This window comes from Chlamydotis macqueenii, chromosome 10, assembly GCF_036417535.1.
Source record: "Chlamydotis macqueenii isolate bChlMac1 chromosome 10, bChlMac1.mat, whole genome shotgun sequence".
NCBI lineage: Eukaryota > Metazoa > Chordata > Aves > Otidiformes > Otididae > Chlamydotis > Chlamydotis macqueenii.
The window spans coordinates 3,967,296-3,993,209 of NC_141565.1; the positions used below are offsets into that span (position 1 = coordinate 3,967,296).

At 40.0% G+C, this 25,914-nt stretch overlaps 2 protein-coding genes and 1 long non-coding RNA gene across 5 annotated transcripts in view; 2 read left to right on the plus strand and 1 right to left on the minus strand.

Annotated features, from left to right (window-relative positions):
* Nucleotides 1-25,914, plus strand: part of LOC147599458 (uncharacterized) — a 352,989-nt gene that overhangs the window by 145,721 nt on the left and 181,354 nt on the right. The gene's annotated exons all lie outside the window — the stretch shown is intronic.
* Nucleotides 1-25,914, plus strand: part of CENPP (centromere protein P) — a 162,941-nt gene that overhangs the window by 37,987 nt on the left and 99,040 nt on the right. The window lies entirely within an intron of this gene.
* Nucleotides 7,724-12,994, minus strand: OMD (osteomodulin). Its single transcript, XM_010130638.2, has 3 exons — nucleotides 12,952-12,994; nucleotides 8,926-9,881; nucleotides 7,724-8,043 (listed from the first exon to the last, which is right to left on the minus strand). Exons 2-3 carry the CDS (start codon nucleotides 9,857-9,859, stop codon nucleotides 7,724-7,726), a joined length of 1,254 nt encoding a protein of 417 aa, XP_010128940.2. The 5' UTR covers nucleotides 9,860-9,881; nucleotides 12,952-12,994.

Here is a 25,914-nt window from a genome sequence, read left to right on the forward strand (position 1 = left end):
CTGATACAGGGGTGTAAAAATAGTTTTAAGGCAGTTTAATGTCTGTTTTTATGCTGGGGCTGCATTCATTCTGGGGGAAAAAAAAAAAGCTAGAGTACCCCAAAGGGAGGAAGCAGTCTCCTGGTTTGTTCTTGAGCAATGCACAGAAGTTGGACTGAAGTTATTATTATAGAGTTGTGTAATACTACTCAAAGTATATTCCATTTCAGTATCTTTGAGGGATGGAGGAGGGTTTGGAGATAGTGTTTAAATGTAAAATAAATTATCATCCTGTCTTACAGAGAGAACATGTAACTTTCCTGAAGATTCAGAGTGACCGAAAAAGTACAGGAGATTAAATAATTCTGTGTAAACACCTCCAGTTCTTTTTATGAAAAGTTGCAACTATTTCCAAGGCTCACTGAATTAGATTAAGTGTGGGTCACTGTTAGGGCCACCAGCTGCAAAATAGAGACAGCTGAAAAATTACCTAGTGATTGTATGAACATCCTTCCATATGTTTCTGTTTTATAATCAGAATTTTTTAAAGCTGAAGGCATTACCTTTATTCCTTGCATTTCTGGAAAAGAAACAGACTCGTCATATAAGTTATTGAGTTATAAATGAATAAAGCACACTTTAAAAATCAGGCACAATAGTAAACAGAAATAAAACAACAAATACAAAAGGTAACTAGAGTCCTAGCACTATCGGCTGTTTACCCAGACGCCTCTCCTGAACATGTGTTCTCTTGAACTTTGTCTGTGTATCATCAGTTATATCCTGAAACAAAAGCCAACCTACTTCCATTTATTAAAATTTCTTAGTATGCCTTCCTGGATTGATATTACTTTTTTTATAACAATATAATAATTTGTTGAGAACCATTGCTATACCTACAGGGACACTAGAGTCAAGGCTCCAAGGCTCATTGGCCTTATATATGTTTTACTTCTGTGTTCCTGTCATCTGTTTCTTATGTTGCTCATAGCACCTACTTTACTCTGTGTTTATTGGCTAATCTTAATATTTTTCCCTTATGTTGTACTTTATAATAGGGGAACGTTGAATTATCCTTTTTCTCTGTAGATGATGAACTTAAGCAATGAATTACAAGAGTAAGGTATTATTTATTTCCATTTTAAATTAATTAGGTGATTAGAAATGTAAATTTTTGACAGAGTAGTTAAAAATATTATGTGATAAATTTGTGTATTTGTAGAGTTCTGTAACTTCCAGTAGCATAAACACAGTTTGGTTTATAGCTGAAAAGTTCATACTCTTGCAGTAGTATTGGGAAATGATTGTAAAATCTCTCAGTGTATAGGTTTTTTTGTTAGATATAGTATCCTATTGTGTTTTTCAGATAGGAAATTCCTATGTTTATTGCTTGCAACGATCAAGTTGGGAAACACTGAAGGAAATTGATTCATATTGTGACAGTGGAATGTGAATACATTAAAAGAAGTAAGAAAACTTGAAATGTAAACCATCTGTTTTCTATAAAGGAGTTTCCCAATCTATGTAACTTTTATTATCAGAATATGGAAGAGAATATCTCAAAAAGTAAGCCATATAAGTATAAAATATCAACAACAACAAAAAAAATGGAAAAAGGCAAAATATATTCCCATTGTTTTGAGACTCAAGGAAGAAATGTAGACATTTGAATTAAACTACTGCTATTTCTGTCTTTATTTTGAAAAAAAATCTGTTTCTCAGTCTTCTTGTAGTTTTGAGAGCTTTAATTTTGTGAATTAAAGTTTAGTCATAACTAAATGTTTTTGAGAAATCTGTAAGGCTTTTCCCCTGTAAGTTTACATGGGTATCAAAATGTGTGCTAATACAACCTTGCTAATTATTATGGACTCTAGATAATGCTGATAATATTTAGCCTAGAGTTCAAGAAGGTTTCATCCTCATTTACACAGATAAGACCTGTAAAACATGGTTTTTCAGAATAGTTTGTCCAAAGCGGAAAGTAGAACTGAGATTTCATTTTTCTCAGTTGCTATGTTTCTGGTTATCTTCTGTTAGCGTTTACATTGGGATCGGGAGTGCATTTTTGAAACACATCTCCTGATAACCCCAGTTTACTGCACCTTGATTCATGTCACAGTGCTCTTTGAAGTGTGTGGACTCTTCTTTTTGGATGTAACAAACCAGAGATGTATGTATTCAGGGGTGTACCTGATGTGCTGCAGCTGCTAATTGTTAGTGGCTAGGACTGATCTGAAGGAACCCTCAAAAAACAGAGTGGACCTCATGGCCTCATCACAAGTATTTTGCTCTATTGATCGACACTAGTACTTCATCTTAATTGCTAATGCAGACACAGTGTTGTAAACCAGATCAGGCTTTGTTTCTCTATTTACTGACTCTGCTGTAAATAAACTAATTAAGCTGTTTGATACTTGTTAGATTATACTGTCACTGAAAAGATAAGTAGCATTTTAACACATTTAGTTCTTAGTTATTAATCTATTTTCTGCTTTAAAAGATTATATAATATTCTGAAAATAAATACCAGAGCAAACTTGAAGCAAATATTTTTTTATATCAAAAGCGATGTACTGCTGATGTACCTGAAACAGTATGCGTGTCTGTCGGCTATGGAACACTGCAGCGTGGAGCGTTGGAGACGTGCTGTTCTCAAATTTAATAAGCTAGAATATGCCTTGGCATATAACAATAGTTGGTAGTGCTTAAAAAAAAAAAAGTTTAAAAATCAACTATATCAAGGCAATAAGCATTTACTAGTAGTGAGGAGCAATACCAGCATGTTATCGTAGTCCAGGATAGTGGAACTGTTCTGGTTTTGTTTAGTGAGGGGGCTGCGGGGGCAGCTTCTGTAGGAAACTGCTGGAAGTTGTTTCCCCTTTGTCCAGTGGACTCGGCCAGGCCCAGGGTGGACCTGCTGCTGGCCAGGGCCGAGCCAATTGGTAGCAGAATGTTCCCAGATAACGCCTCTGCCATAACGGATTTAAGAAGGGGAAAACAGGGGAAAAAAAAAAAAAAAAAAAAAAAGAAGAGAAGATGTGAAGGAGCTGAGCAGGGGCAGAGAGGGGGAGGCGCAAGCCTTGTGGGCCTTGCACCCCTCACCCTCTGGCCTCCCGCCGGGCGGCGACTGGGCCCGACTCGGCCCGGCCCGGCTGAGAGAAGTGGAGAGGAGATGAGATGTGAAGAGACCCTGAGAGGCGTCTGCCTGCCCGTTGTGAAGGATTTCTGTGAGAGGAACGGCTGCAGACGCCAAGGGCAGTGCAGAAGGAGGGGGAGCAGTAATGCGGCTCCTGGCCAGAATTCCCCTGCAGCCCGTGGTGCAGCCCATGGCGAGGCCGGCTGTGCCCCTGCAGCCCGGGGAGCCCACGGAGGAGCAGAGATCCCCCCGCAGCCCGGGGAGCCCACGGAGGAGCAGAGATCCCCCCGCAGCCCGGGGAGCCCACGGAGGAGCAGAGATCCCCCCGCAGCCCGGGGAGCCCACGGAGGAGCAGAGATCCCCCCGCAGCCCGGGGAGCCCACGGAGGAGCAGAGATCCCCCCGCAGCCCGGGGAGGACCCCACGCCGGGGCAGGCGGGTGCCTGAAGGAGGCTGTGGCCCGTGGAGGCCCCGCTGGGGCAGCCGTTCTGGAGGGGCTGCACCCCGTGGAAGAGATGACCCACGCCGGAGCAGTTTCACGAGGGACTGCGGCCCGTGGGAGGGACCCCACGCTGGAGCAGGGGAGGAATGTGAGGAGTTCTTCCCCCGATGACAAAGCAGCGACGTAAAACAACGTGTGATCGACTGACCACAATCCCCATTCCCTCTTCCCCCCTGTGCCGCTCAGGGGGGGAAGGTGGTAGAGATAATGTTAAGCCCGGGCAGAGGGAGGGGTGGGGAGGCGGTTTATCTTGTTCTCTGTCTCATTATCCTGCTGTTTGTAGTAATAAATGAATAGTTTTCCCCAAGTCGAGTCTGTTTTGCCCGTGATGGTAACTTTAAGGATTTCTCCCTGTCCTTATCTCAAACCTTGAGCTGTTTTTCCTTATATGATCTCTCGCTGTTCTCTCGGAGGGTGGGGGTAGTGAGAGAGAGACTGCGTAGTCTGGTCCCGATCAGGGCTGAACTACGACAGAGAACATAGCACTGGGTGTGGAATTCAAGATAAAGGTCAGTGTATAGCATCCCATCTGCAACTATTGCTATGAGCAGATGCTTTGGGAAGACTGAAAATAGGACAAGCATGTATGATTCTTGTCTCATCCTGTCCCTGAATATTTGTCCATCTTCCAGCTATTTTCAGCTCAGCGCTTTTTTACCTACTGTCCTTTGTCTGTTTCACAACCTATAATAGATGTCTTCCAAAAAATACAATTGCTTGTCCAGTCTTCCCTTGAAACCACCTATAAAATTGCTGCTGCATCCTCTGTGTTCTCAGGGATGCAGTTTAATGGGCTGAGTACTCATTGCTTACAGACTTTTGTTTGCCTAGTTTGTACCTGGTACATCCTAGCTTCATGTGATGGTTCCTTGCTCTTCTACTGGAGCAGTTGATCCCCAGACCCATACTGTCTGTGCAACTCATAATTTTGTGGCTATCTCCTGTGTCTCCCTGTAGCCATCTCTCTTCTGAGCAGGTGAGTTCTATATATAGAAGCCATTCCTTACGTTTGGTGACATTATTACCTCTCTGTGATGCTTTACTAATTATGCCGTACGTAGGGAATATAGCTACCCGAAGGGCTCAGAAATCAATAGCGTGTTTAATGTCTTGGTGAGCCTCGGGTTTATGGCAGCATCATGATGTCTCTTATCTTCTGTTTCCCACTAGTTACTCTCTACACTTGAGTTTCCTTTTTACTTCTACTGGGTACTAAGCCAGTATTTTCATTGAACTGGCTGTTATTACTTCCAAGTCTTGCTCCTGAGTGCTGGTGGTGAGGTCATGCTTTGCTAGTTTTTATGTGAAGCTAATGTCTTTTCCATGAATATCACTTTTCATTTAACAGTGTTGGATTTCATTGGCTGTTTTAGCATCCTGAGGTCCTTTTGCAGTCATTCTTCATTGGCGCTCAGCAATCTTTCTTGTCATCTCACTTCTCAGCCTCATTTGTCTTATCTTTTGCAAGTATATTAAATTGAATAAATTCCAGCATAGGCCCTTTCAAAACTCCCACCAGTGGGCTTCCTCCACAGCAAGAGCTGACCATTTATTCTTATGCTATTTCTTGTTTTTTATTTGATTTTGTCCATACTGTCACCTCTTAATCTGTGGCACCTTAATTTCCTTAAAAATCCGTCAGAAATTTTTGTGTGCTGTGTCGACCAGGATCTCCCTTTTCCACATCCTTCATGATTCCTCCAAGAGATTTGCAAGGTAAAAACACGATGGCTTTTACAGAAGTCATGTCCTTGTATTTATCTAGATATCCATTAATTCTGTACTTTGTTATAACTTCTCATTTCTCATACAGACGTAAGGCTAGCAAATCTTTAGTTCTCTGACCGCCCTAAAATCTTTTTTAAAGAATAGCATTGTATTTGTCACAGCTGAGATACAGTAATATTAATTAAATGAAAAGTGAGTGATGACGATTCTGCTTGTAACACAATTCTCATGTTCCATATGGATGAGTTTAATGCAATAAGACAGCTCTGAAGTTTTCAATAATTAGGTTTGACTTATGTTTAAGAAAGGTATGTAACTAGTTGCTACGAAGTCAACATCTTTAATTCTACTTTAAAACTAAAGCTTTGCTTCATAAATGTTTTTACAAAGCAGAAAGTTTGTAATAAAAGATACAATACTCGTACTATATTTGAATAGTGTTCCTTTCTTTTAAAGCTGAGCAAGCCTTTCAAAAAAGCCTGTATTAATTTAGATTTGCATTTTATGCTTATACTTAAGACCTGAAATAGTTGAAAGGTTATAAAGGTTTCCTAAGGTTAATATGCTACATGTTTATATTAATAGAACTATAAAGTTAAAGTTTTTGTTCAGAGTATTTAAATAAAGTAATGAATGCATACATATATTCCTTTTTCATTAAGCCAGCGGTACTTGAGTTTGATTAATGTTACTAAAGATTTTTTTTTTTTAAAGTTAAAGACAATTTCTACAGTGCTGTAAATTTGTGGGGTGGCCATAAAATATTTGCTGTGAATATTGTATCTGTTCAGAATATAGGTAAGAAAAAGGGGAAGGAGAGAAAGAATAGATTTCTTGAGTTAATTGACCAAAGACCCACGAAGATATAATAATTTTTGTGTCCACAAATTTTTGCAACCACTTGTTCCTAAAGACTATATATATTCTTAAAGTTGATATTCCTGAGCCCATGAGGATTTTTTCCATTAAAAAGTGTCATTAAGTATTTTCATCTTGTTAAAATTTTAGTCAGAAACAAAAATATACTAAGATAGACTTAAAAAAACCCCCTGAAATTGTAACAGAAAAACCCAAACCTGTCTGAAACTTTTTAGAAATTCTAATATAAATTTGCCTATATCATTTTATATAATCTTTTTAGTTTTCCTATACTTAAAGTATAGTGTAAAATTGGTAGCATAATGTATGGTTCTATTTCTTGCATTCATTTGTTTTTCTTGTAGAGAAAATGATTATTGCAGAGAATGGTGATTCTTCCTCACAGCTAAAAAAGATTTATTAGGGGAAAAAGTGCTGAAAAATAAAGAATTTAAATAAAACAAAACCATTGAAGTGTCCTTTAGTATTATCTTACCCTGTAGTTATTTGGATCTGTTTCTAGGCATAAGACAAAATAAAAAAAAATTGCATAGCTCAAATAGTATGTAGTACTTTTCTTTATATAGCTTAGAGCAGTTTTTGTTCTACTTTGAAACAGAACATTACTAATTTGTATTTAGACTATCCCTCTGCATAGATAATTATTAATTTAAAAAACCTGGAATGCTACTATTTATTCCTGTTCTACTTGATGAACAATTAGGATAAAAAGATTACTTTACATTTTTATGTGCCTTCTAAAATAATATGGGCTAAAGCATAGGTAAAATGTAAATACTGATGGTTCAGTTGTATTAATGCACATCCTTTTCCCTGGATCCCAAGACCTTGGATGAAAAGGCATTTATCACCTATGTTTCTAATAAGCTAAAACCTTTGAAAGAGTTGTGCTAGTTGAGGTGCAAACTGAGAAGTAAATATTGTGATACACCTTGGCAGGCCACTGCAAACATAATATGAGGAAGATTTGAAACTCAAAGTTTGTGATTTTCCTGTCCAATTAGAAATTGGAAGAAGAAACACCTGTATTTCTGGAAGAGGTGGAGGAACCTTCTGGAAGTATTCTTGTGATATTATCCTCTTATTCTTTTCTCTCATGTGTCTGTTTTCTACTGCTGTCAGTAGTAGTACGTGTGGCTGGATGGATTTTTGGTCTTATACCCATGACATTGATCTGTATTTTAGTCATTTTGCAAGTTGGAGCACTTTAGAGCACAGAAGCCTCTTCAGGTCAATTTTCTCCGGCTCATCCGAGGATGAGTCCACCATCAGCCCAGGTTATACATCAGACTGCTGTCTAATGCTGAGGAGAGTGCTCTTTGCTTCTAGTATTACATTTTTTACTACATCAATAATAGGACATTTACTGAATAATAGAACATTACTAATATCCTGTCTCCACTTTATAGATGTATCTTAAATCTCCCAAAATATCCAACTGTTGAAAAATGGATATGAATATCCCACAGCTAAGGAAAAGTTTTCATGCCAGTGATTACTTCACTGAAAGTAAGGATGAAAGTAGCTGTCTTCTGCTTCATGATCTTCTTTGGTTTCGTCATCATGTGTTTCATGATCGTCTTCTGCTTCATGGTATTCTTCTGGTGTTAAAAATCGTCGAAACACTGGTATTCGTAGCTGAGTTGACTTGTTGACATTAACATTTTGTTCTCCATAATAAATGGTTCGAAGGTGAGGGAAGCAAAAGAATGCATACGTGCTTATTGGAATTGTAAGCTTATTTTGGTCTACCCGTATGTAGGTTAGTTGGTTGTTGCTCATTGGATCAATAGATGGACACATCAAAGTAACATTTATGACTGTAAGAGAGAGAAAAATATTAATTAAAATACAGAAAATAATAATATTTGAGACCTATTGCAAAAGTGAAACTTATGTTTTGAAATTTGAAAATATTTTTGCAGTGCGCAGTATTAATATAATCCTTCCCTGTGTTTTAAATGGGTTTTGTAAATGACAGTCATAGCAATTTTGGAGTTTACAAAGTGTAATATTGTGGGGTAAAGAAAAAAAAGAAATAAGTCTGCCACTACAATTTGTAATTACTATTTTATGTGAATGGAATATTTTTGTAATTCCTTTTCTCTGTGTGTTTTTATCAACTGCCTAATCAGAAGCAATTTTCAAGAAGGTTTTAGCTTGTTATATGAAAAATTGGTATTAACTTTTACAAAAAACTGCAAATTAGGGTGCAAAAGTAAAATATTTTCTGATTTCACTGGTTTGGTCTCAACTAACAGAGGATGTGTTTACACTGCGTCTTGAAGAAGCTGGAATGATCTTCTTCCTACACTCTAAGCTGATGAAAAGCTACACAGGTGCCTTTGCTCCTGAGAGGTACAGTGTGTGTAAACTCCGAGTCAGTGCTATGTAAACTGGTTAGTTCAGAACACTAATAGCTCAAGCTCACCTCTCTGCAAAGGACATCAGAGTACGTCCTGAACAACGTGCAAATTTGCATGACTGCTGGATTCTGTGCTTGGTTTATACATGACCCAATTGAGAGGCTGTGAGGTGGCAGGTCCTCGAAACCAAGGACTTGACAAAAGACATGTTTCTGATTAGTTTTTAAGCTAAAAAGTTCTTAATTCTGGATGGAAACTATGCCAAACTCAACTCCCTCCCACAACCAACGCCAAAATCTGCTTTTTGTTTTTAAAGCTTTAAAACCATCAACGTACTTTCAATGTCATTGTCTTCGATATACAAATGCTGCAAACTTCTTGGAATATGGAATACTTGTTTCAATTTGTTATGTCCCAGATTAAGTTCTAGAAGGTTAGGTAGATTAAAAGTGTTGCGTGGAATGTTCTGCAGGTTATTGTGAGACATTCTTAGAGCAATGATTTTTGGAAGTCCGTTGAAATAGTTTTCTGGAATATAAGAAATGGAGTTATTTTCAAGAGAGAGATACATAAGTGATGATGGTAGACCAGGAGGCATAGTCTGTAATTTGTTGTTGCATAAGTTAAGCTGCATTAAATTTTTCATGTTTGAAAAGAGTTTTCCTTTGAGTACTGAGTCATCAAGAAAGTTATTGCAGAGGTCAAGCATGGTTACGTTAGGTAATCCTTCCAGTGCATTTCCTGATAACCGAGAAATCTTATTGAAACCAAGGAGAAGTCTCTCTAGAGAGCTGGGGAGTGGGAATGGAAATTCTTCTAATTCATTATGTTGTAGATGAAGTTGGACTAAGTGTGAAAGTGTGGCAAAAACACCGTGGTCAATCATATGAAATTTAATTTTGTTGTGGCTGAGGTTAATTTCTCTTAAGTAGGTAACATTGGTGAATGGTCCTGCAGGCACAGCTTCAATATCATTGTTTTGCAGATAAAGTTGTTGGACATGACCAGGGATATTTGGTATTATCTTCAGTTTACGATGATCACAGTACATTGATAATGGAAAAGCTGGTGGACAAAAGCATTCTCTGGCACACTGGACTGGAAAAGGAAAGCGAGGAATTTCAGCTTGTGTATTTGGATTAAAATAATATGGATGTTGATGATCTGGCCTCTCATCATATTCATCCTCAAAATCATAGTCTTCATATTGACAGAACACCATCGCAGCCCAGAGGAGGTGAATGATTGATAGCTGGCTCAGAATCCCCATATTTAAACTTGTTTGTTGGATCCTGTTGATGAGAAGGAAACATAAGTTTAATAGATGGTTGTAAAGTACATCACATGCAAGTTTCAGTTTACGAAGAAGCAATATAAAATAAAGCAAGTAGAATGATGCATATTTTTGCAAGAGTCTCAGTGATATTATTAGCAAAAACAAGTTTTAATCTGTATCTTCCAAGACAAAAACCATAAACAAATACACTGTCCTTAAAAGCAGAGATAACTTTTTTTGTCGACTTGAGACAAGGAACCAGCTTTCTACCTGTGCCGTCTCTGTTACTGAAGGTATCATAACAGCTGGGAGTATAAAAAAAAATCCCAGCCTTTGTTCCTTTCTCACTTTAATTTATTACAGAAAAGTTGCAAAAGGACTTTTAATATGAAGAGGCATAGTCTGAGGTTGGACATTTGAGGTGTTGCATTCTTTCCAGTGTAATGGGTTCAGCATCAGCCTTACAAGTCAGTTTTAAATGGGTGCAGAAGGAATTCCTGAGCATGCTTCTTCCCCAGGTCTTTGGAAACACATAGATAGCCTTATTAAACTCTGTTAAGATGAGAACTCTTTTTGCAGATATTTTAGTTATTCTCACTAGAAATTTGCACTACAAAAGTAGTCCATGGTCAATATCACAGAATCATGGAAGTGTTATTTGGAGGGGACTTTTGGCGATGACGTAGTCAAGTGATCCAAGTGGTGACTGGTGCTCCAAGCCTCGTGCTCCAAGTGTTTCCATCTCCAGCAGGAGATTAGATCAGCCTAGACTTTGGGTGAGCCTTGAAAATCTTCAAGAGTGGAATTCCAGCGTCTCTCTAAATAAACCAAGTGAGCATTGTACAGTACTCCTTGTGAACAAATTTGCTAGTCTTACTAAGCATCCAAGCTATGGCTTGTGTCTATTCTTGTTTTTAAATACAGTTATTTTTGTTTAAAATCTGTATCCTCAACTAAGACGAGGTAATTGCAGGATGGTTTCTATAAATAGAACAGTGAAATAGATTACCTTGAAATATTGTATTATATATAAAATAGAAATTTACATGACATTGGTGATTCTGTGGCTTTTTGTGTTGTTTTTCTCTTATTTTCTGCAAAACGTGGCTGATGTAGTACAATGCCCCATCGTTTAATTAAATCAAATACAATTCAACCATTGTGTACCACACATCATGTAAAATATTCATTGATGAAAAGTTTTCTTTATAGCCTTCCTAGGCTTCTGTAATTGTGTCTTTTGTAGACATTTGTAGAACTAATTTGCCTTCGAAGTCCCGTTCTGAGGTGAAATACTGATGTTGTGAATGACAATTTTGCATCTCATATTTCTGATGCTCAAAGCCAGACTAACATTTTAGAGCACTTTACGTTGTCAGAGGAACCCTATTATTTGACGGAATTAGAGTTGTCAATCATGTCAAGCTGTTCAACTTAAACAACAGATGAGTCAAAATGTAACACTGCAGGTCAAAGCTACATAAATCATGGAAATTTTAAGAGACTTTGCTCAGTATAGTATGAGAACCCTGAGGCAGACAAAAGCAGATATTCTCAAGGGTTTTTTTATAATTACATTCATGTTTCTTAATCAGGGGACTCTCTTCCTTGTTTCTTGGTGCTCTTAATATTTTTTTACCAAGCACAATTAGTCAGTAACAAAGGAGATGGGACTTACAAATGCTGATTTTGTATGCTTCGTAGCGTTGACTGTTGCCTAATACATGATGTATTTTAGAAATTGAATGAGAGAGAATCTTAAGGAAAATTGTAATAACAGAATAATGGAGTTTAATGCATCCTTGGGATCTTCCTGTGTGACACACAGACAGTGTGTGACAATGACTGCTTGAAATAATTTGTGGTATTGTCTAACTTGCATTTCTAACTTTGCATCATTTGCATTTGAATGATCCTTTAATCAAGTTTCGTATTGATTAAAATCTTAAAAGCAGGTTTGAATGGAGTCAGTTGTTTGGAGCCTTGCTGTAGGTAGGTCCTCAGCAAAGCCAGGGTCTGCATATCCCTAGAGCATCACCAGATATCTGAGCTAAGCTAAGTAAATAGCACAGAGAGCAGCCTTGCATTACTAGCATTATATAAATTGCACTATACTGATAAACTTTGAGACACTTGCTGGGTTGAGAAAGCAATACTGTGCTTCAGGAGGAATTAATTGATTTTCAGGTTTCAGGCAGCGTATATTGGGAGAGTACCCTATTACCATATTTCTAACTTCTAGTGAGACCTGGTGCTGTCCATCTGTATAAAATCCTGTGACTTGGTTCTGTTTTTTTGTGAACAGATCCTTACACAGTCTCTCCCCCATGCCTATTTCACCTCTTTGTTTCCTTTTGATTCCTGTTACTCCCTCTCAGTTTCAGTCCAGAACTTTAGCTTCACCTTCTGCTTCTTTTCTCTCAGCACTTCTACTAGGTGTCACAAAATTTCAAATTAATAATTTTGGTGCTCAGTGCCACAATAGTCCCTAGAAATGAGAAGGAACAGCTCAGAGATGTCCTCCTGAGTTTGAGGAAAAAGCTCACTTTGACCTTCATGCAGTTGATCCACTTTGCCATGTAGACAATGTGAAGAGAACTGTCATCACTTCAGACAGAACGATAGGTAACAGGTACCACACTCTCTCGCTGGTTTTATGGAGCGAGAGGAGCTGGTATTTGGGGATATTTTTTTTCATACCTTGGCTGTAGTTTTTGGTAGAGTAGTAACTGTTCTGCCAAGCTTGCAGGTCACGTCTCAAAGCACTGAGGTACAAACACTTCTTCATGAAACATTTCTAGCTTCAAAATAAAGAATAACTAGCTTCAAAATAAAGAATCACGTCAAGTGAAACTTGATAATGTGGGAAGCAAGTCAGGTGGACACAATATGATAAACTCCATGCTTACAAAGTTGAAAAAAAATCTAAAATTTTAAAAGCATGATTCTCTACCATCTGTAATAAACAAAGCTTAATAACTGTATTTCTAAGCAGTTTACTAGCTGAAAGCGAAAAATTATATAACATGCATGAATCATTGTTAGCTGCAAAAATAACACAATCAGTTCATTTTATTCCTGCTTACCAAGAAAACGTACTCTGTGGAAGTCTGTGAAGCTTAAGTTGGAGAGGGCAGCAAGTTATTGTGCTGGTGAAATCATCTGAGAAATAGCCTAACGCAGCTGGAGGAACAAAAGATCTCTCTAAGCCATATTTTGTGGTGAGGAGCCTTGAGGGAAGGCAAAGCAAAATAATAGCCTTGGCCTGTCTTCTGATTTGCCAGTTAAAAAAAAAAAAGAAAAGGTTTTGTGCCACATCATCAGTTACTGTGGGTGCTGTGTCAGAAGTCTGTGATGCGATTTCTCCTGTTATTAAAATAACTTCAAAATTATTTGCAAGACTCTTTCAGTGTTACCAGTTCCCATAAAAAAAAACTGAGTAAGGCTGCGAAAAATATTTCAGAGGTCATTAGTTCATAGTGCAATTTCAACTACAGTGATTCAGTTACGCAAATGATTTGTTCTCAGGAGGGTAAAGTTAAGAAACAGTAAAAAATTAACGGTATCAAGACTGAGGGAAAGCATGTGCTGTGGAAAAGCTCCTATCAACATCTTCCATTTTTATACTTCTATCCCTCCACAATCCATATTTCCTATTTCTTTCCTGCAAAGCAGTGTGCTGCTGGGATGGCGTCGTGCTTAGGCTTGTTTGGAAGTTGGAGTTCAGGATTTACAGTAAGTTTCCAACCAGTTTTTGTTAGGTTGTGTAGAAAGAGCGTAAATCTTTGTATGAAGAAGACAAGTATGACATGAGATAGAAACCATTTTACTGAAGAGAAATATTTTTCATAGCTTTTAAGAGTGAGGGGGAAAAATAAGGCACGGTTATCTGCTTTTGCTGCTATATCGTACTTAAATAACTGCAATGCATGCAAAAAATGGAGAAAAGGGACTTTTTTTTGTTGAAATGAGATGCTCTGGATTAACTGTATGATTTATCAAAAGGATTTAGTTGGTTTTGGTTGGATAAAAGAATTGCATAATTTCAAAATCTCTTCACAAGGAAAAATCTGGTTCTTAGAAAAGCTCAAGTGCCTTGGAGGTGTCACCTTTGAGGAAATGGCGCAATAGTAAGGGTTACTTCTTTCTTGTCTTTGAGCTTCCTGAAACTGGTAATTTGCTTGACCTTTTCAAGTTTCCTCTGTACACTGAGGACAGGAACATTTTTTAAGAAGATAAAGCATGCATGATTCTAACATTTGGTATGTAAAGAAAAGCACCAGAAGTCATGAGCAGAAATGAAAGCAGAAATTGGTTTGCCAATACTGGAACTAAAATAAAGCAGTTGTGTATTGATGTAGAGAATACAGAACACAAGGGAGAGGTTGAAAGAGTAAAATTAAAACCACATAATCCTTTTTTCACAGCACTGTAGTAGCTGAATAGCTATGTTTTGCCACTAAACCCAAATAATACTAAACAACAGCAAAAAAAAATTAAAATTATCAGAATACATTCCTAATGATCAATGAAAAAAACCCCACCAAGTTTGTTATGTCAATTAGTAAAATGTTATCTGCTGCTACAAAGTTTGGGGCTTTTTAAGCGCAAGACAAAGAATACAGTGGAAGTTTTTGGAAGCTCCATTATATTAACAGTTCTAAATAAAGCATATGCAAAAATTAAAACTATTTTCTCTAAAGATAAAATTGGTCCAAATTAGAATTTTAATTTAATATCTGATATTTTTCTACCATTTTCCATTACTGATTTTGTCCCAAATCCTCATAAGCTATCAGGAGACTTTAAGTTTCATGATGCAATTAAAAATCCATGGTTGCAAAGACTCTGTGCTTTTGAAAAGTTGTAGCAAAGGTCTTGATTTAAAGCATCTTTAGCTGCAGAAGATGATGCAGCTCTAGCCATGGGATATATTAAGTCTCAGTTCCTTTTTTGTTGCATGAGCTATCTTGGATATAAACAAGTCTGTACTTTGTGATCTTGGTCAAGTTGTGTGGTTTGATGTTCTCTTAGTTTTTGTTTGAGATGTGGTAAGAATTTCTTCACAAGGATAATGAGAGGATTAAATTTAACATCATTCGTGTAAGACTTCTCTCAAAGGCTATGACAAATCTGCTGAATTTTCAATGTGTTTTGGTTTTCAGTTTTCAAAAAAAAGTGTTTCATAAGGACTTATTTTTACTGTTGAATTTGTAAATTTTTATTTATCATTTTATTTATGCAGTTGTGATGCAAAGCGAGATGTATATCAAACTAGAAGTCAGAGTTGGCTTGAAGCTGATTTACTTTCTTAAGCCAAATTTGGCTTTTTGTAAATGAAAACATTTGAAATTTTATCATCTTCACTAACTGTATTCATCTTATGAAGCTTGTTAGCTTTTTCAACTTTGGTTCTGAACTAAAAGCTTAAGAAAGGAGACTGTTCTAATATTTTATGATTTTTAGATTTGTTTAGCTAGTTGAATAAACTTTAAAAGGTTGAAATTTCCAAATTTTAGCCAAAATATTCATAGAATAAGTAGAGAAGATAACCAGTGGCACTGAGGTGAATGGGATTGTCCCTGATATAAGAAAGAATAAATTATACTGCTTGACCTTTTCCCTATATTCACCATTTTACTATAAAAGATTCTTGCGTTTCTTTGGGTTTGTTTCTCCTCCTCTCCCCCCGTCACTACTTCTAAAATTTATACTGGTCCATATGAAGCCTACAGAAAGAAAGGAAAAGAAAAGATGCATATTGTTCTTAGAGGATGAAAGGAAATTAAATTAAGCTAAGCTGCTTAAGTTAGAACTGAGAACTGTCTTAGAAGCGTGATCTCACTAGAATTAGGCAGTGCTTCGGTTCAGGGCTGGCCCTGCTGTCAGACATCTGAAGAAAAGCCTCAAGCTCAAACTTTTAAAATCTTCAGTTGACAACTTTGAAGGAATTCTGTGTTTTAGATAAGAATTTGTCATGTTAGCTTGTTACTCGAAGAGATTGCAGAGCAGAAAAGAGAATGCATGATCAAATATAATGAGAAAGTTTAAATGTTGTAATTTGGTTCCCCATAAAGCCTGCGGGTTTCAGAAGAAACAGCCTTTCGGCATGTATCATCTAGGCTGGGCTGCACTTCAAAGTCAGATTGTAGGCACAGAAAATGAAGATATAAAACTCTTTCCATCCTAATTTCTAGGTCTTAACTGCCAGTCCTCAAACACTGTCATCAGACCACCTGCAGCCTGGATGAGTCTTGTATGTGATCTGCAAAAACACTTTTTCTTTGTGTTTGCCATCAAATAAAGTAACCGATTACCAGGACTGTAGTGACTGCTGGATCCTGTGCCAGAACTAATCTGAAAATTCGGATTCCGAAGTGTGGAGCTCTCAGAAAAGCAAGATACTGAATTACTTGATCTGGCAGAGCCTCCAGCCCAGCCAGATCCCAGAGCGCTCAGTCAACAACAGCTCAGACAGGCTTCATGTTGTTCTGGTCTTCACTGGAGAGTCGTTCTAGGAGCATGTCCCTGTGAAAATATGCATTTTTAGAGGTCATGAAAAAGGGGCCATCACATCGTAGCGACAGTCCTGCAGAGCTGAGACAACTCCCAATCTGTTTTAAAACGGAAAGGAAGATAGAGCTGAAGGAAGGAAGATAAGCCCCATGCGTGGGGCTTACCGGTGCTGCTGACCTGATCTTTGCTGTGTGATTCTCTACTTATTTCCCATTTAACAGGTGATACTGAAAGATCCAAACTCTGGCAACCCTCATCTCATGCACCCTGCTTTAAATGCATGGCTTTGTTTTGCTGGGAGCTGCTAGGAAGAACATGTTGAGCAACTGAAAACAATTGAGTTTACAAGAAGTATATTTGAAAAATAATTTCTAAGATTTGCTGGACTATAGATTTGGCATGTATTTAGCAAATGGGACTCTGAACTAACTCTCTTGATGGACTCTTCTAATCAAAGACAGATTGTGGTTGCTGGTTGATTTCTGTTGGTCTGTTATAACTTGAGTATGCATGCTACAACCATGAATTTAAAAAGGAAATTAAGGATAGTTTTGTGTAGATTTTATGGCTGCCTTTCAAGAATGTGCTTTTCAGGTGACCGCGCAGTCCTGAATGAATGAAAAAAACAAAAATTGTCCTATATTTTTGCTACAAAACAGTGTAGGTTGGTGGGTATCCTAAGCACTCTGATGGGTCCATTGGATACCTATTACCATTCTGAAATAGAAACACGTCTTTTCCCCTGATCCATGCTGTGGGATATGGAGCATTTTTTTCTCTGTATCTTCTCTTCCTCTACTTATGTAGATTTGCAGCTTCTGAGTTAAATCATAGAATCATAGATAATCTCCCCTCTCTTTTTTTTTTTGTTCTCATTTCTTAATAAACATTCCTTTCCTTATTGAAATTGTTGAAATATTCTCGCATTGTGCTTTTTCTGTATTTTTCTTATTTTAGATTTTTAAAACTGTACACTTTTTGTGTTTTGTTTTTTTCAAAAAGCCCACACCTTTGAAGCTTGTTACTAGTTAACAAATGTGACTACATTGGGATCTCAAAGACCAATACTGGTATAGAACAAATGACTGAGAAGGAGCAAGAACTTATTGACCTTCTAACGTGGGAATTAGTGTCATAGAATCATTATGGTTGGAAAAGACCAATAAGATCATCAAGTCCAACCCAACACCACCATGTCTACTAAGCCATGTCCTGCAGTGCCACATCTGCACGTTCTGTGAACACCTCCGGGGATGGTGACTCCACCACTGCCCTGGGCAGCCTGTTCCAGTGCCTGACCACTCTTCCAGTAAAGAAGTGTTTCCTAATAGCCAACCTAAACTTCCCCTGACACAACTTGAGGCAATTTCCTCTTGTCGTATCACAAGTTATTTGGGAGAAGAGACCAACACCCGCCTCCCTACCCCCTCCTTTCAGGCAGTTGCAGAGAGCAATGAGGTCTCCCCTCAGCCTCCTCTTCTCCAGACTGAACAACCCCAGTTCCCTCAGCCGCTCCTCATAAGCCTTGTTCTCCAGACCCACATCAGCTTCATTGCCCTTCTCTGGACGCGCTCCAGCAACTCAACATCCTCTTCCCCAAGCCTGTAGCGCTGTGTGGGGTTGTTGTGACCCAAGTGCAGGACCCAGCACATCATACCATTGACCTCAGCCCATGGGTTGAGCCTGTCCAGATCCCTCTGCAGAGCTTTCCTGCCCTTGAGCAGATGGGCACTCCTGCCCAATTTCGGATAGCCAATTGTGGAGTAACTCCTACAAATAATTGGTAACACAGGGAATTTTTAGAGCAGAAATCACTAGAAGCATCTATCACTAGAAGCTTCCTTCTACATTAGGAAGCCTTGGTCTCATTAGATGATTGGTTGAACATGTGCATGAACATGTGCAATGAACAATATTGCAGTTTGGTTGCCTCATAAACAAAAGCTAAGTACTAAGCCTTCTGGAATGTTCAAATTTGTAATATAGAAGGTTTTTGAATGGAAGGGTATATACAAGGTTTTTTGTTATGATGATATCATGGAATGGTTTGGGTGGGAAGGGACCTTCAAAGCCCACCCAGTCCAACCCCTGTGCAAGGAGCAGGGACATCTCCAAACAGATCAGTTTGCTCAGAGTTCTGTCCAGCCTGACCTAGAATTTTTCCAGAGACCTCCTCTCTGGGCAACCTGGGACAGTGCTCCACCACCCTCATTATAAAACATTTTTTCCTTATGTCCAGTCTGAATCTGCCTCCTTCTGTTTTGAAACCATTACCCCTTGTCCTGTCACAACAGGCCCTGCTGAAGAGTCTCTCCCCATCTCTCCTGTAGCCCCCTTGAGGCACTGGAAGGCCGCTCTTAAGGTCTCCCTGGAGCCTCCTCTTCTCCAGGCTGAACAGCCCCAGCTCTCTCAGCCTGTCCTCACAGGAGAGGTGCTCCAGCACTCTGATCATCTCTGTGGCCTCCTCTGGACCTTCTCCAACCTTTAGGTTCCTCAGATGTTCCTGAACCTGCTCTTCTGCTACAGTGGGCGGTTCTTCATTCTCCCAGTCCCTGTCTTTACCTTCTGTGACTTGGGTGGCATGACAAGATCCCTTATCGGTGAAGGCTGAGGCAAAAAGTCATTAAGCACCTCAGCCTTCTCCATATAGGTAACCAGATCACCCATTTCCTTTTGGAGAGGGCCTGCATTCTCCCTGGACCTCCTTTTGTCCCCGACTTACCTGTAGAAGCTTTTCTTGTTGCTTTTGACAACCCTGGCCAGATTCAATTCCATCAGGGATTTTAGCCTGCCTCACTTGATCCCTGGCTGCTCGCACTCTGCAATCCTCCCAGGTTACCTGTCCTTGCTTCCACCCTCTATAGGCTTCCTTCTTGGTTTTCTGTTGGTCCAGGAGCTCCTTGCTCATCCACACGGGCCTCCTGGTGTTTTTGCCTGACTTGCTCTTCATCGGGATGCATCGCTCCTGAGCTTGGAGGAGGTGCTCCTTGAATATCAACCAGCCTTCTTAGAATCATAGAATGGTTAGGGTTGGAAGGGACCTTCAAAGGTCATCTAGTCCAACCCCCCTGCAAGGAGCAGGGACAGCCCTGACTAGATCAGGTTGCTCAGAGGCTCATCCAGCCTGGCCTTGAACGTTTCCAGGGATGGGGCCTCCACCACCTTTCTGGGCAACCTGTTCCAGTGTTCTATAACTCGCATTGTAAAAAATTTTTTCCTAATTTCCAATCTAAATCTACCCCCCTCTATTTTAAAAGCATTACCTCTCGTCCTATCGCAACAGGCCCTACTAAACAGCCTTTCCCCATCTTTCTTGTAGGCCCCCTTGAGGTACTGGAAGACCGCTATCAGGTCTCCCCGGAGCCTCCTCTTCTCCAGGCTGAACAGCCCCAACTCTCTCAGCCTGTCCTCACAGGAGAGGTGCTCCAGCCCTTTTATCATCTTCGTGGCCCTCCTCTGGACCTTCTCCAACTGGTCCATGTCCTTCTTGTGTTGGGGGCTCCAGAACTGGACACAGTACTCCAGGTGGGGTCTCACCAGGGCAGAGTAGAGGGGGAGAATCACCTCCCTCAACCTGCTGGCCACGCTCCTCTTGATGCAGCCCAGGATGCGGTTGGCCTTCTGGGCCGCAAGGGCGCATTGCCTGCTCATGTTGAGCTTCTCATCCACCAGCACTCCCAAGTCCTTCTCCTCAGGGCTGCTCTCCAACCATTCCCCGCCCAGCCTGTATTTGTGCCTGGGATTGCCATGACCCAGGTGCAGGACCTTGCACTTGGCCTGGTTGAACGTCATGAGGTTGGCACGGGCCCACCTCTCCAGCCTGTCCAGGTCCCTCTGGATGGCATCCCTTCCTTCCAGCGAGTCGATGGCACCACACAACTTGGTGTCGTCGGCGAACTTGCTGAGGGTGCACTCTATCCCACTGTCCATGTCGCCGACAAAGATGTTGAACGGGGCCGGGCCCAACACGGACCCCTGAGGGACACCACTTGTGACTGGTCTCCACTTGGACATCGAGCCGTTGACCACCACTCTCTGAGTGTGGCCATCCAGCCAGCTCCTTATCCACCGAGTGGTCCGTCCATCAAACCCATGTCTCTCCAGTTTAGAGAGAAGGATGTCGTGCGGGACAGCGTCAAAAGCTTTGCACAAGTCCAGGTAGATGATGTCAGTTGCTCGTCCCTTGTCCACCGATGCCGTCACCCCATGATAGAAGGCCACCAAATTGGTCAGGCACGATCTGCCCTTGGTGAAGCCATGTTGGCTGCCACCAACCACCTCCTTGCTCTCCATGTGCCTTAGCATGGTTTCCAGGAGAATCTGCTCCATGACCTTGCCAGGCACAGAGGTGAGGCTGACCGACCTGTAGTTGCCCGGGTCTTCCTTGTTCCCCTTTTTAAAAATTGGGGTTATGTTCTTGGGCCCCTCTTCCCTCCAGGGCCGCCTCCCATGGCGCTTGGCCCATCAGGTCCCTGAAGAGGGCAAAGTCTGCCCTCTAGAAGTCCAGGGCAGAGAGTTTGCTGCACAGCCTCCTTGCCGCCCCGTGGATTTTGAACTCCACCATGTCATGGTCGCTGCAGCCAAGGCTGCCCTTTAGTTTCACACCTCCCACCAGCCCCTCCCTGTTGGTGAGCACAAGGTGGAGCATGGCACCCCTCCTCGTTGACTCCTCTATCGCCTGCAGGAGGAAGTTGTCATCCACGCATTCCAGGAACCTCCTGGACTGCCTGCGCCCTGCCGTGTTGTCTCTCCAACAGATGTCAGGGTGGTTGAAGTCCCCCATGAGGACCAGGGCTTGTGACCGCGAGGCTGCTTCTATCTGTCTGTAGAGGGCCTCATCCGCTGTGTTCTCCTGGCCGGGTGGCCTGCAGCAAGCCCCTGCTGTGATGTCTCCTGTCCCTGCCCTGCCCTAATCCTGACCCATTTACTGTACTCATTGATACAGCCATTGATGTGCTATTGCTGCTTCGATTTACAGCCACGGGCTGATGCTGAGAGACTGATAGGAGAGGAGGGTTATAACGTTTTTTCTGAAGGTATTGCTGAGTTAGGAACCTTAGAAGATTGCAGTACTGTGTGGAGGAGTCACTTTTTTGATATATGCATTTTACTTTCTCCAGCAGAGGCATTTAAGTAGTCCTTGTAGTGTAATGTTTTTGCTACCACAATAACGAGTACTCCCAAACGGTTGATACTGGAATAAAAACCTGATTTTTAAATTCATACAGGCAACAATATCTGTAGCAGGTAGTGTCTGCGTACTCTAAATACCCTGGTGTGTTTTATGAAATTGCAAATCTCTTCTAAGGAGTCACTGGTTCAGCTGACACTTCTGTTTTCAGTAGCTGAGTGATTTGTTTAACAAGTGTGCTTTGCTTTCTACTTCGTATGTTTACACAGCCTGCTTTGGTTGTTCCGAGGTAGATGACCTGGGCTGTATTTCCCTCCCATGTGGCGCTCTGCGATATTGCTTTGTTGAAGATCGTATATCTGTGATTACAGCAATAAAAATGGGAGGGAGTGTCGGCCTGGGTCTGCCACCACTGCTTACTTGTGCGAGCGTCTTCGTTGTCTTGAAGCAGCATTAGCAATTGGACCTCAAACTTCACCGTAGCCTTTATTTTGCCTCATTTGTGTCCTGTATAAAAATATGTAGATGATGGTAGTGTTTGCACTCATGAATAAACACAAGCAGTAAACAGTGTAAATAAAACTAGAGGCACATACAGTTTTGGAGATGAAGCGCGGTGAGACAGGTAACATAGCTGAACGCGGAGGGCAGAGCTCCTTGCGTAGAACCAGCCCGAGCCAATAAGTGCAAGCAGAGCGGTACCTCGTGTACTTGTCCTTAGGGCTTCTGCAGTGGCTCGTTCAGTGTTCTTTATTTGAGATAGCATAAAATGACACTTTTTACAATTATCATTTAAAAAAAATAGTAGTGTACCTTTCAGTTGTTTAGCAGCTTAGGCATGACCGTCATGTCTTTAAAAAAAAAAAAAATTAAAATTTGAGGACAGTCATGTTAACAGGTGAAGTTAGCTAGAAGCTTGCTGCTGTCTGGGAGAGCATTCGTAGCATCAACTTTAACTAACCTCGTTCTTTCAGTCTGTTCCAAAGCACGCACTTCTGATGTGTTTCAAATGCAACGGCTAACTTCAATGCCCTGAGCTAGAATGAGGTAGATGAGATAATGTGAATTCTACCCTATCTTAATCATTTATATTAATACCTTATTCATTAGTTTATTTTGTTCATGTGTAGCTATGGATTTCATGCATTTTTGTTAAAAGAACTAGAAAATGTGCCTGCAGCTTCAGATTGTTCCCATGTTTGTGTCCAATCTGCAAATCAGATGTTTATAGAAAATCAGGTGTTTTCGGGCAAGGATAAGGAGCAGTTGTCTAAATTACCTGCCAAAGAATTCCTGAATGATCATGCATAGGAAAATGAAAATGTTTTGCATTAGCAGAGATTTTCCCCATTCCACAACGCAGAATACTTCCCATTCACTCTTTTGAGTGTGTTTAAGAGAGAAGGTCCTTCCTTGTTTTTCCAATTGCTACGGAATGTATTTCTTTTCCTGGTAGGTGTGTTTGAACGTTTCCAGAGCAATGGATAACAACTGTCTTGCCTTGTGGTGCCGAGGATTATGCCAGGCAGCCTTTCAGCTCTCTCCAATAGTCTGGAAACAGGAGATCATCCTTAAACTCATTCTTAATTTTTATTATCCCTCTTTCTTCTAAAAAATGAGTCCTCTCATTTTAGACAAGACTTTGTAAAGCTGGTATCGCCTGCAGCTTTCCACACATGGCCTGCAGTACCTGTTTCCTGCAGTCAGATTCTGTGACTTGGAAACTTTCATAAAAACACTAAGTATTAGCACACATTATTCATCTGTACCCTGGCACATTTCCTTGTAAGGAAAGATATAATCTCTGTATCCTTTATTTTCTTCAGTTACCCTCCATTTCTATCTCAATTTTGTTTGGATTTTCTCTGAATAATATTAACACTGTTTTGGGAAAGACACTTGTCCATGCATCTGTATTCTGCCTGACACATAAATATATTGTTTGATTTATGGCAAATAATCAAACTGAAGTGTTTCTCTACTGTTTGAATAATTTGTGAGTCACAGCTGCTTCTTGGCAGAGCTGAGACAGGGTCTCATAGTTATTTTATCCAGTCACTCTGTGGCAGGAAGTCTTCTGTTTCTTCTGTTATTAGCCATTCTGAGGTTCTTGAAAGGCTCCATGGCTGTTTGTGGTGAGCACTTGAACACGGTTCACACCTCAGACACAGTCCAGGTTACTAGCCATTTCATCAGCGAGCATGACTCGATCAAGCCATTAGTTATGGGTCTTGGATGGCAATCAAGCAAGTGTCCTCGTTGCTGTGTCGTGCTTCTGACACCTGACTCTTGCCTTGTCCTATCTCTTTTTGAGAGTGGAGGTATTGCCTGTAACTATTTGTAGCCAAAATGTAAACATCCATAATGCTATCTTTTTAAAAAGTAAATAAATTTTAAAACCCCCCAAAACCTGGGTTTTATTCGTGGGATGGCAGTGCTTTGAGTGAATAGATTGAACTCTGTCAAAACTGAGCCAATAGCAGTGGCTGTCTCTGAGCCCACGTGTTCTGTGTGACTGCCCAGCAGCTGTTTGAAACGCCCTTCACGTCTTTGCCAAACGCTGGGCTTGGTACTGAAACTTCTAAATAAGTCTGAATGTTCTGAAAGCCGTCACAGAGTAATTGCTTACAGCTGCTAATGAGTGACCTAGATACTAGGTTTGCTCACGCTGGAATGTTTGAATGGAAAGGTACTCTTTGGAAAGACTCAAAAGTTTATTTATGAAGCAACTGCACATCTAACAGATGTATTTTCCATGCTCACATTTTATTCTCTTCTCAGGTTCCTGTGCATTCTGATTTTGGGAGGGAACTGTTAAAGTGGGAAGCATGTGTTACCCTTTCTGTTGTAAGTGCACAGCACAGGCAGCAGCAGTGTGCATCTGTAATGCACAAGTAGTGCTGAGGCGAAGCGTTCCTGAGCCAGGAGTGATGCAATATTGCCTTACGTGTGTATGCGCCAATGGAACGTGCTCAAGGAAAACCTCTCAAAGATTTCTAGTTAGTATGGTAAGAAACCTTTGATTTTTTTTTTAATATTCAAATGAGTAACTACTGTTTTTTCTTCTCTTATATGGAAGCAGTAAGAAGAATGTTGAACATTGGTTTTGGATCAGACTTAGTTTCTACATTTCTGAAATAAAAGATTGTGATTTTGACTTTTAGAAATTTAATCTAAATGCACTTTATTTGGCTTTGAACAGCAATATTAATTGTTCCAGGAAGACTTTGTCATTTTTTCTTTTTTCAGTAAAAGCAAAAATACCAAAGGATCTTAGTACCAACATGTAGTTTCTGAGAGCTTTCACTTGGACTGTAGTCTCAAGGAGAAGAGAGGGTGGCATATTGACCTCATACTAACTTACTCTGTTTTGTGTTCTGAAAAGTTTATTGCTGTATTGTATTGTAGGTAATTGCTAACTGTTAGCTGTGATCCTGGCATGATGAATAAGGAATCTTTTGCCATGTTCCTTAAGAAAGTACTTTATGGGGTCTGGCTATAAGGGTGGTAGTTGGAGGTTCGAGGAATGTTTTCTTCTGCATAGCATCACAACAGACTTTGTCTTCATATCAAATGTGCCCAACATATGGCCCCTATGTAGGAGCAGAATTTGTGAGGTAGAACATAAAACTATTTAACTTTACTACCCAATTTAGGTAGATGCTTGCATGGAACATACCTTCTAAAAGTACTCCGATTCTTTGTCTCAAAATTTATCGTTGCGTGAAGACTCTGCTGGTTGTTATTGTAGGACAGTATTATGCAGTTAGTGAATGTAGGAGTCAAAGTATTATGCTCTTGTACTGGCATTTACTTCCTACTTCTGGATTTCTGAAAACTATTTGACTTTCTTTTTCTTTGTTAGTCGTTTTATAGATGGAGTTAAATTAAAGTTCTTTGCTCTGTGAAACCTCGTATTTGAGGAAATAGAAAATATTGGAAATAATTTACAGGAGGCTAACATCGAAATGGAAATTGTATGTATTAGCTTAAAATATAAATTAAAAATTTGCATTCCAAAAAAGCAAAGTAGGCTTTAATGAAATTATTAATTTCTACCTATTGAACACTAACTTTTTCTGGAGTAAGTAATTCTTGTGCTCTGTCGCAGAATAACTACTGGAGAAGTGAGTAGACAGTTGCTTTTACTGTTCCTGCAGAATGCTAGGTTATTGTGTCACTTCCTGAATCTGAGCGTCTAGTCATGAGGTTAATATGGAAGTGCCTTCTTCACTTTGTTCATGCTAAAAAATTAGGCTCTATTAGTGACTCGCAAGTCACTTACTCTGTTTCTTTTTTCATCCTGTAGAATAGAAAGAAGATAGAAGAAGATAGAGCTGACAAAAGAAGAATAGTATGTTTTGTGGATCTTCTTGGTGGCCTAAGTAGGATACAAATTTTG

Bases quoted from the DNA above. Each gene is read 5' to 3' on its own strand.
- OMD (XM_010130638.2), bottom strand. From the start codon at position 9,859: ATGGGGATTCTGAGCCAGCTATCAATCATTCACCTCCTCTGGGCTGCG. The intron at 8,044-8,925 runs GTACGTTGATGG...TCTCTCTTACAG, and splicing joins CGAAGACAATGACATTGAAA to TCATAAATGTTACTTTGATG.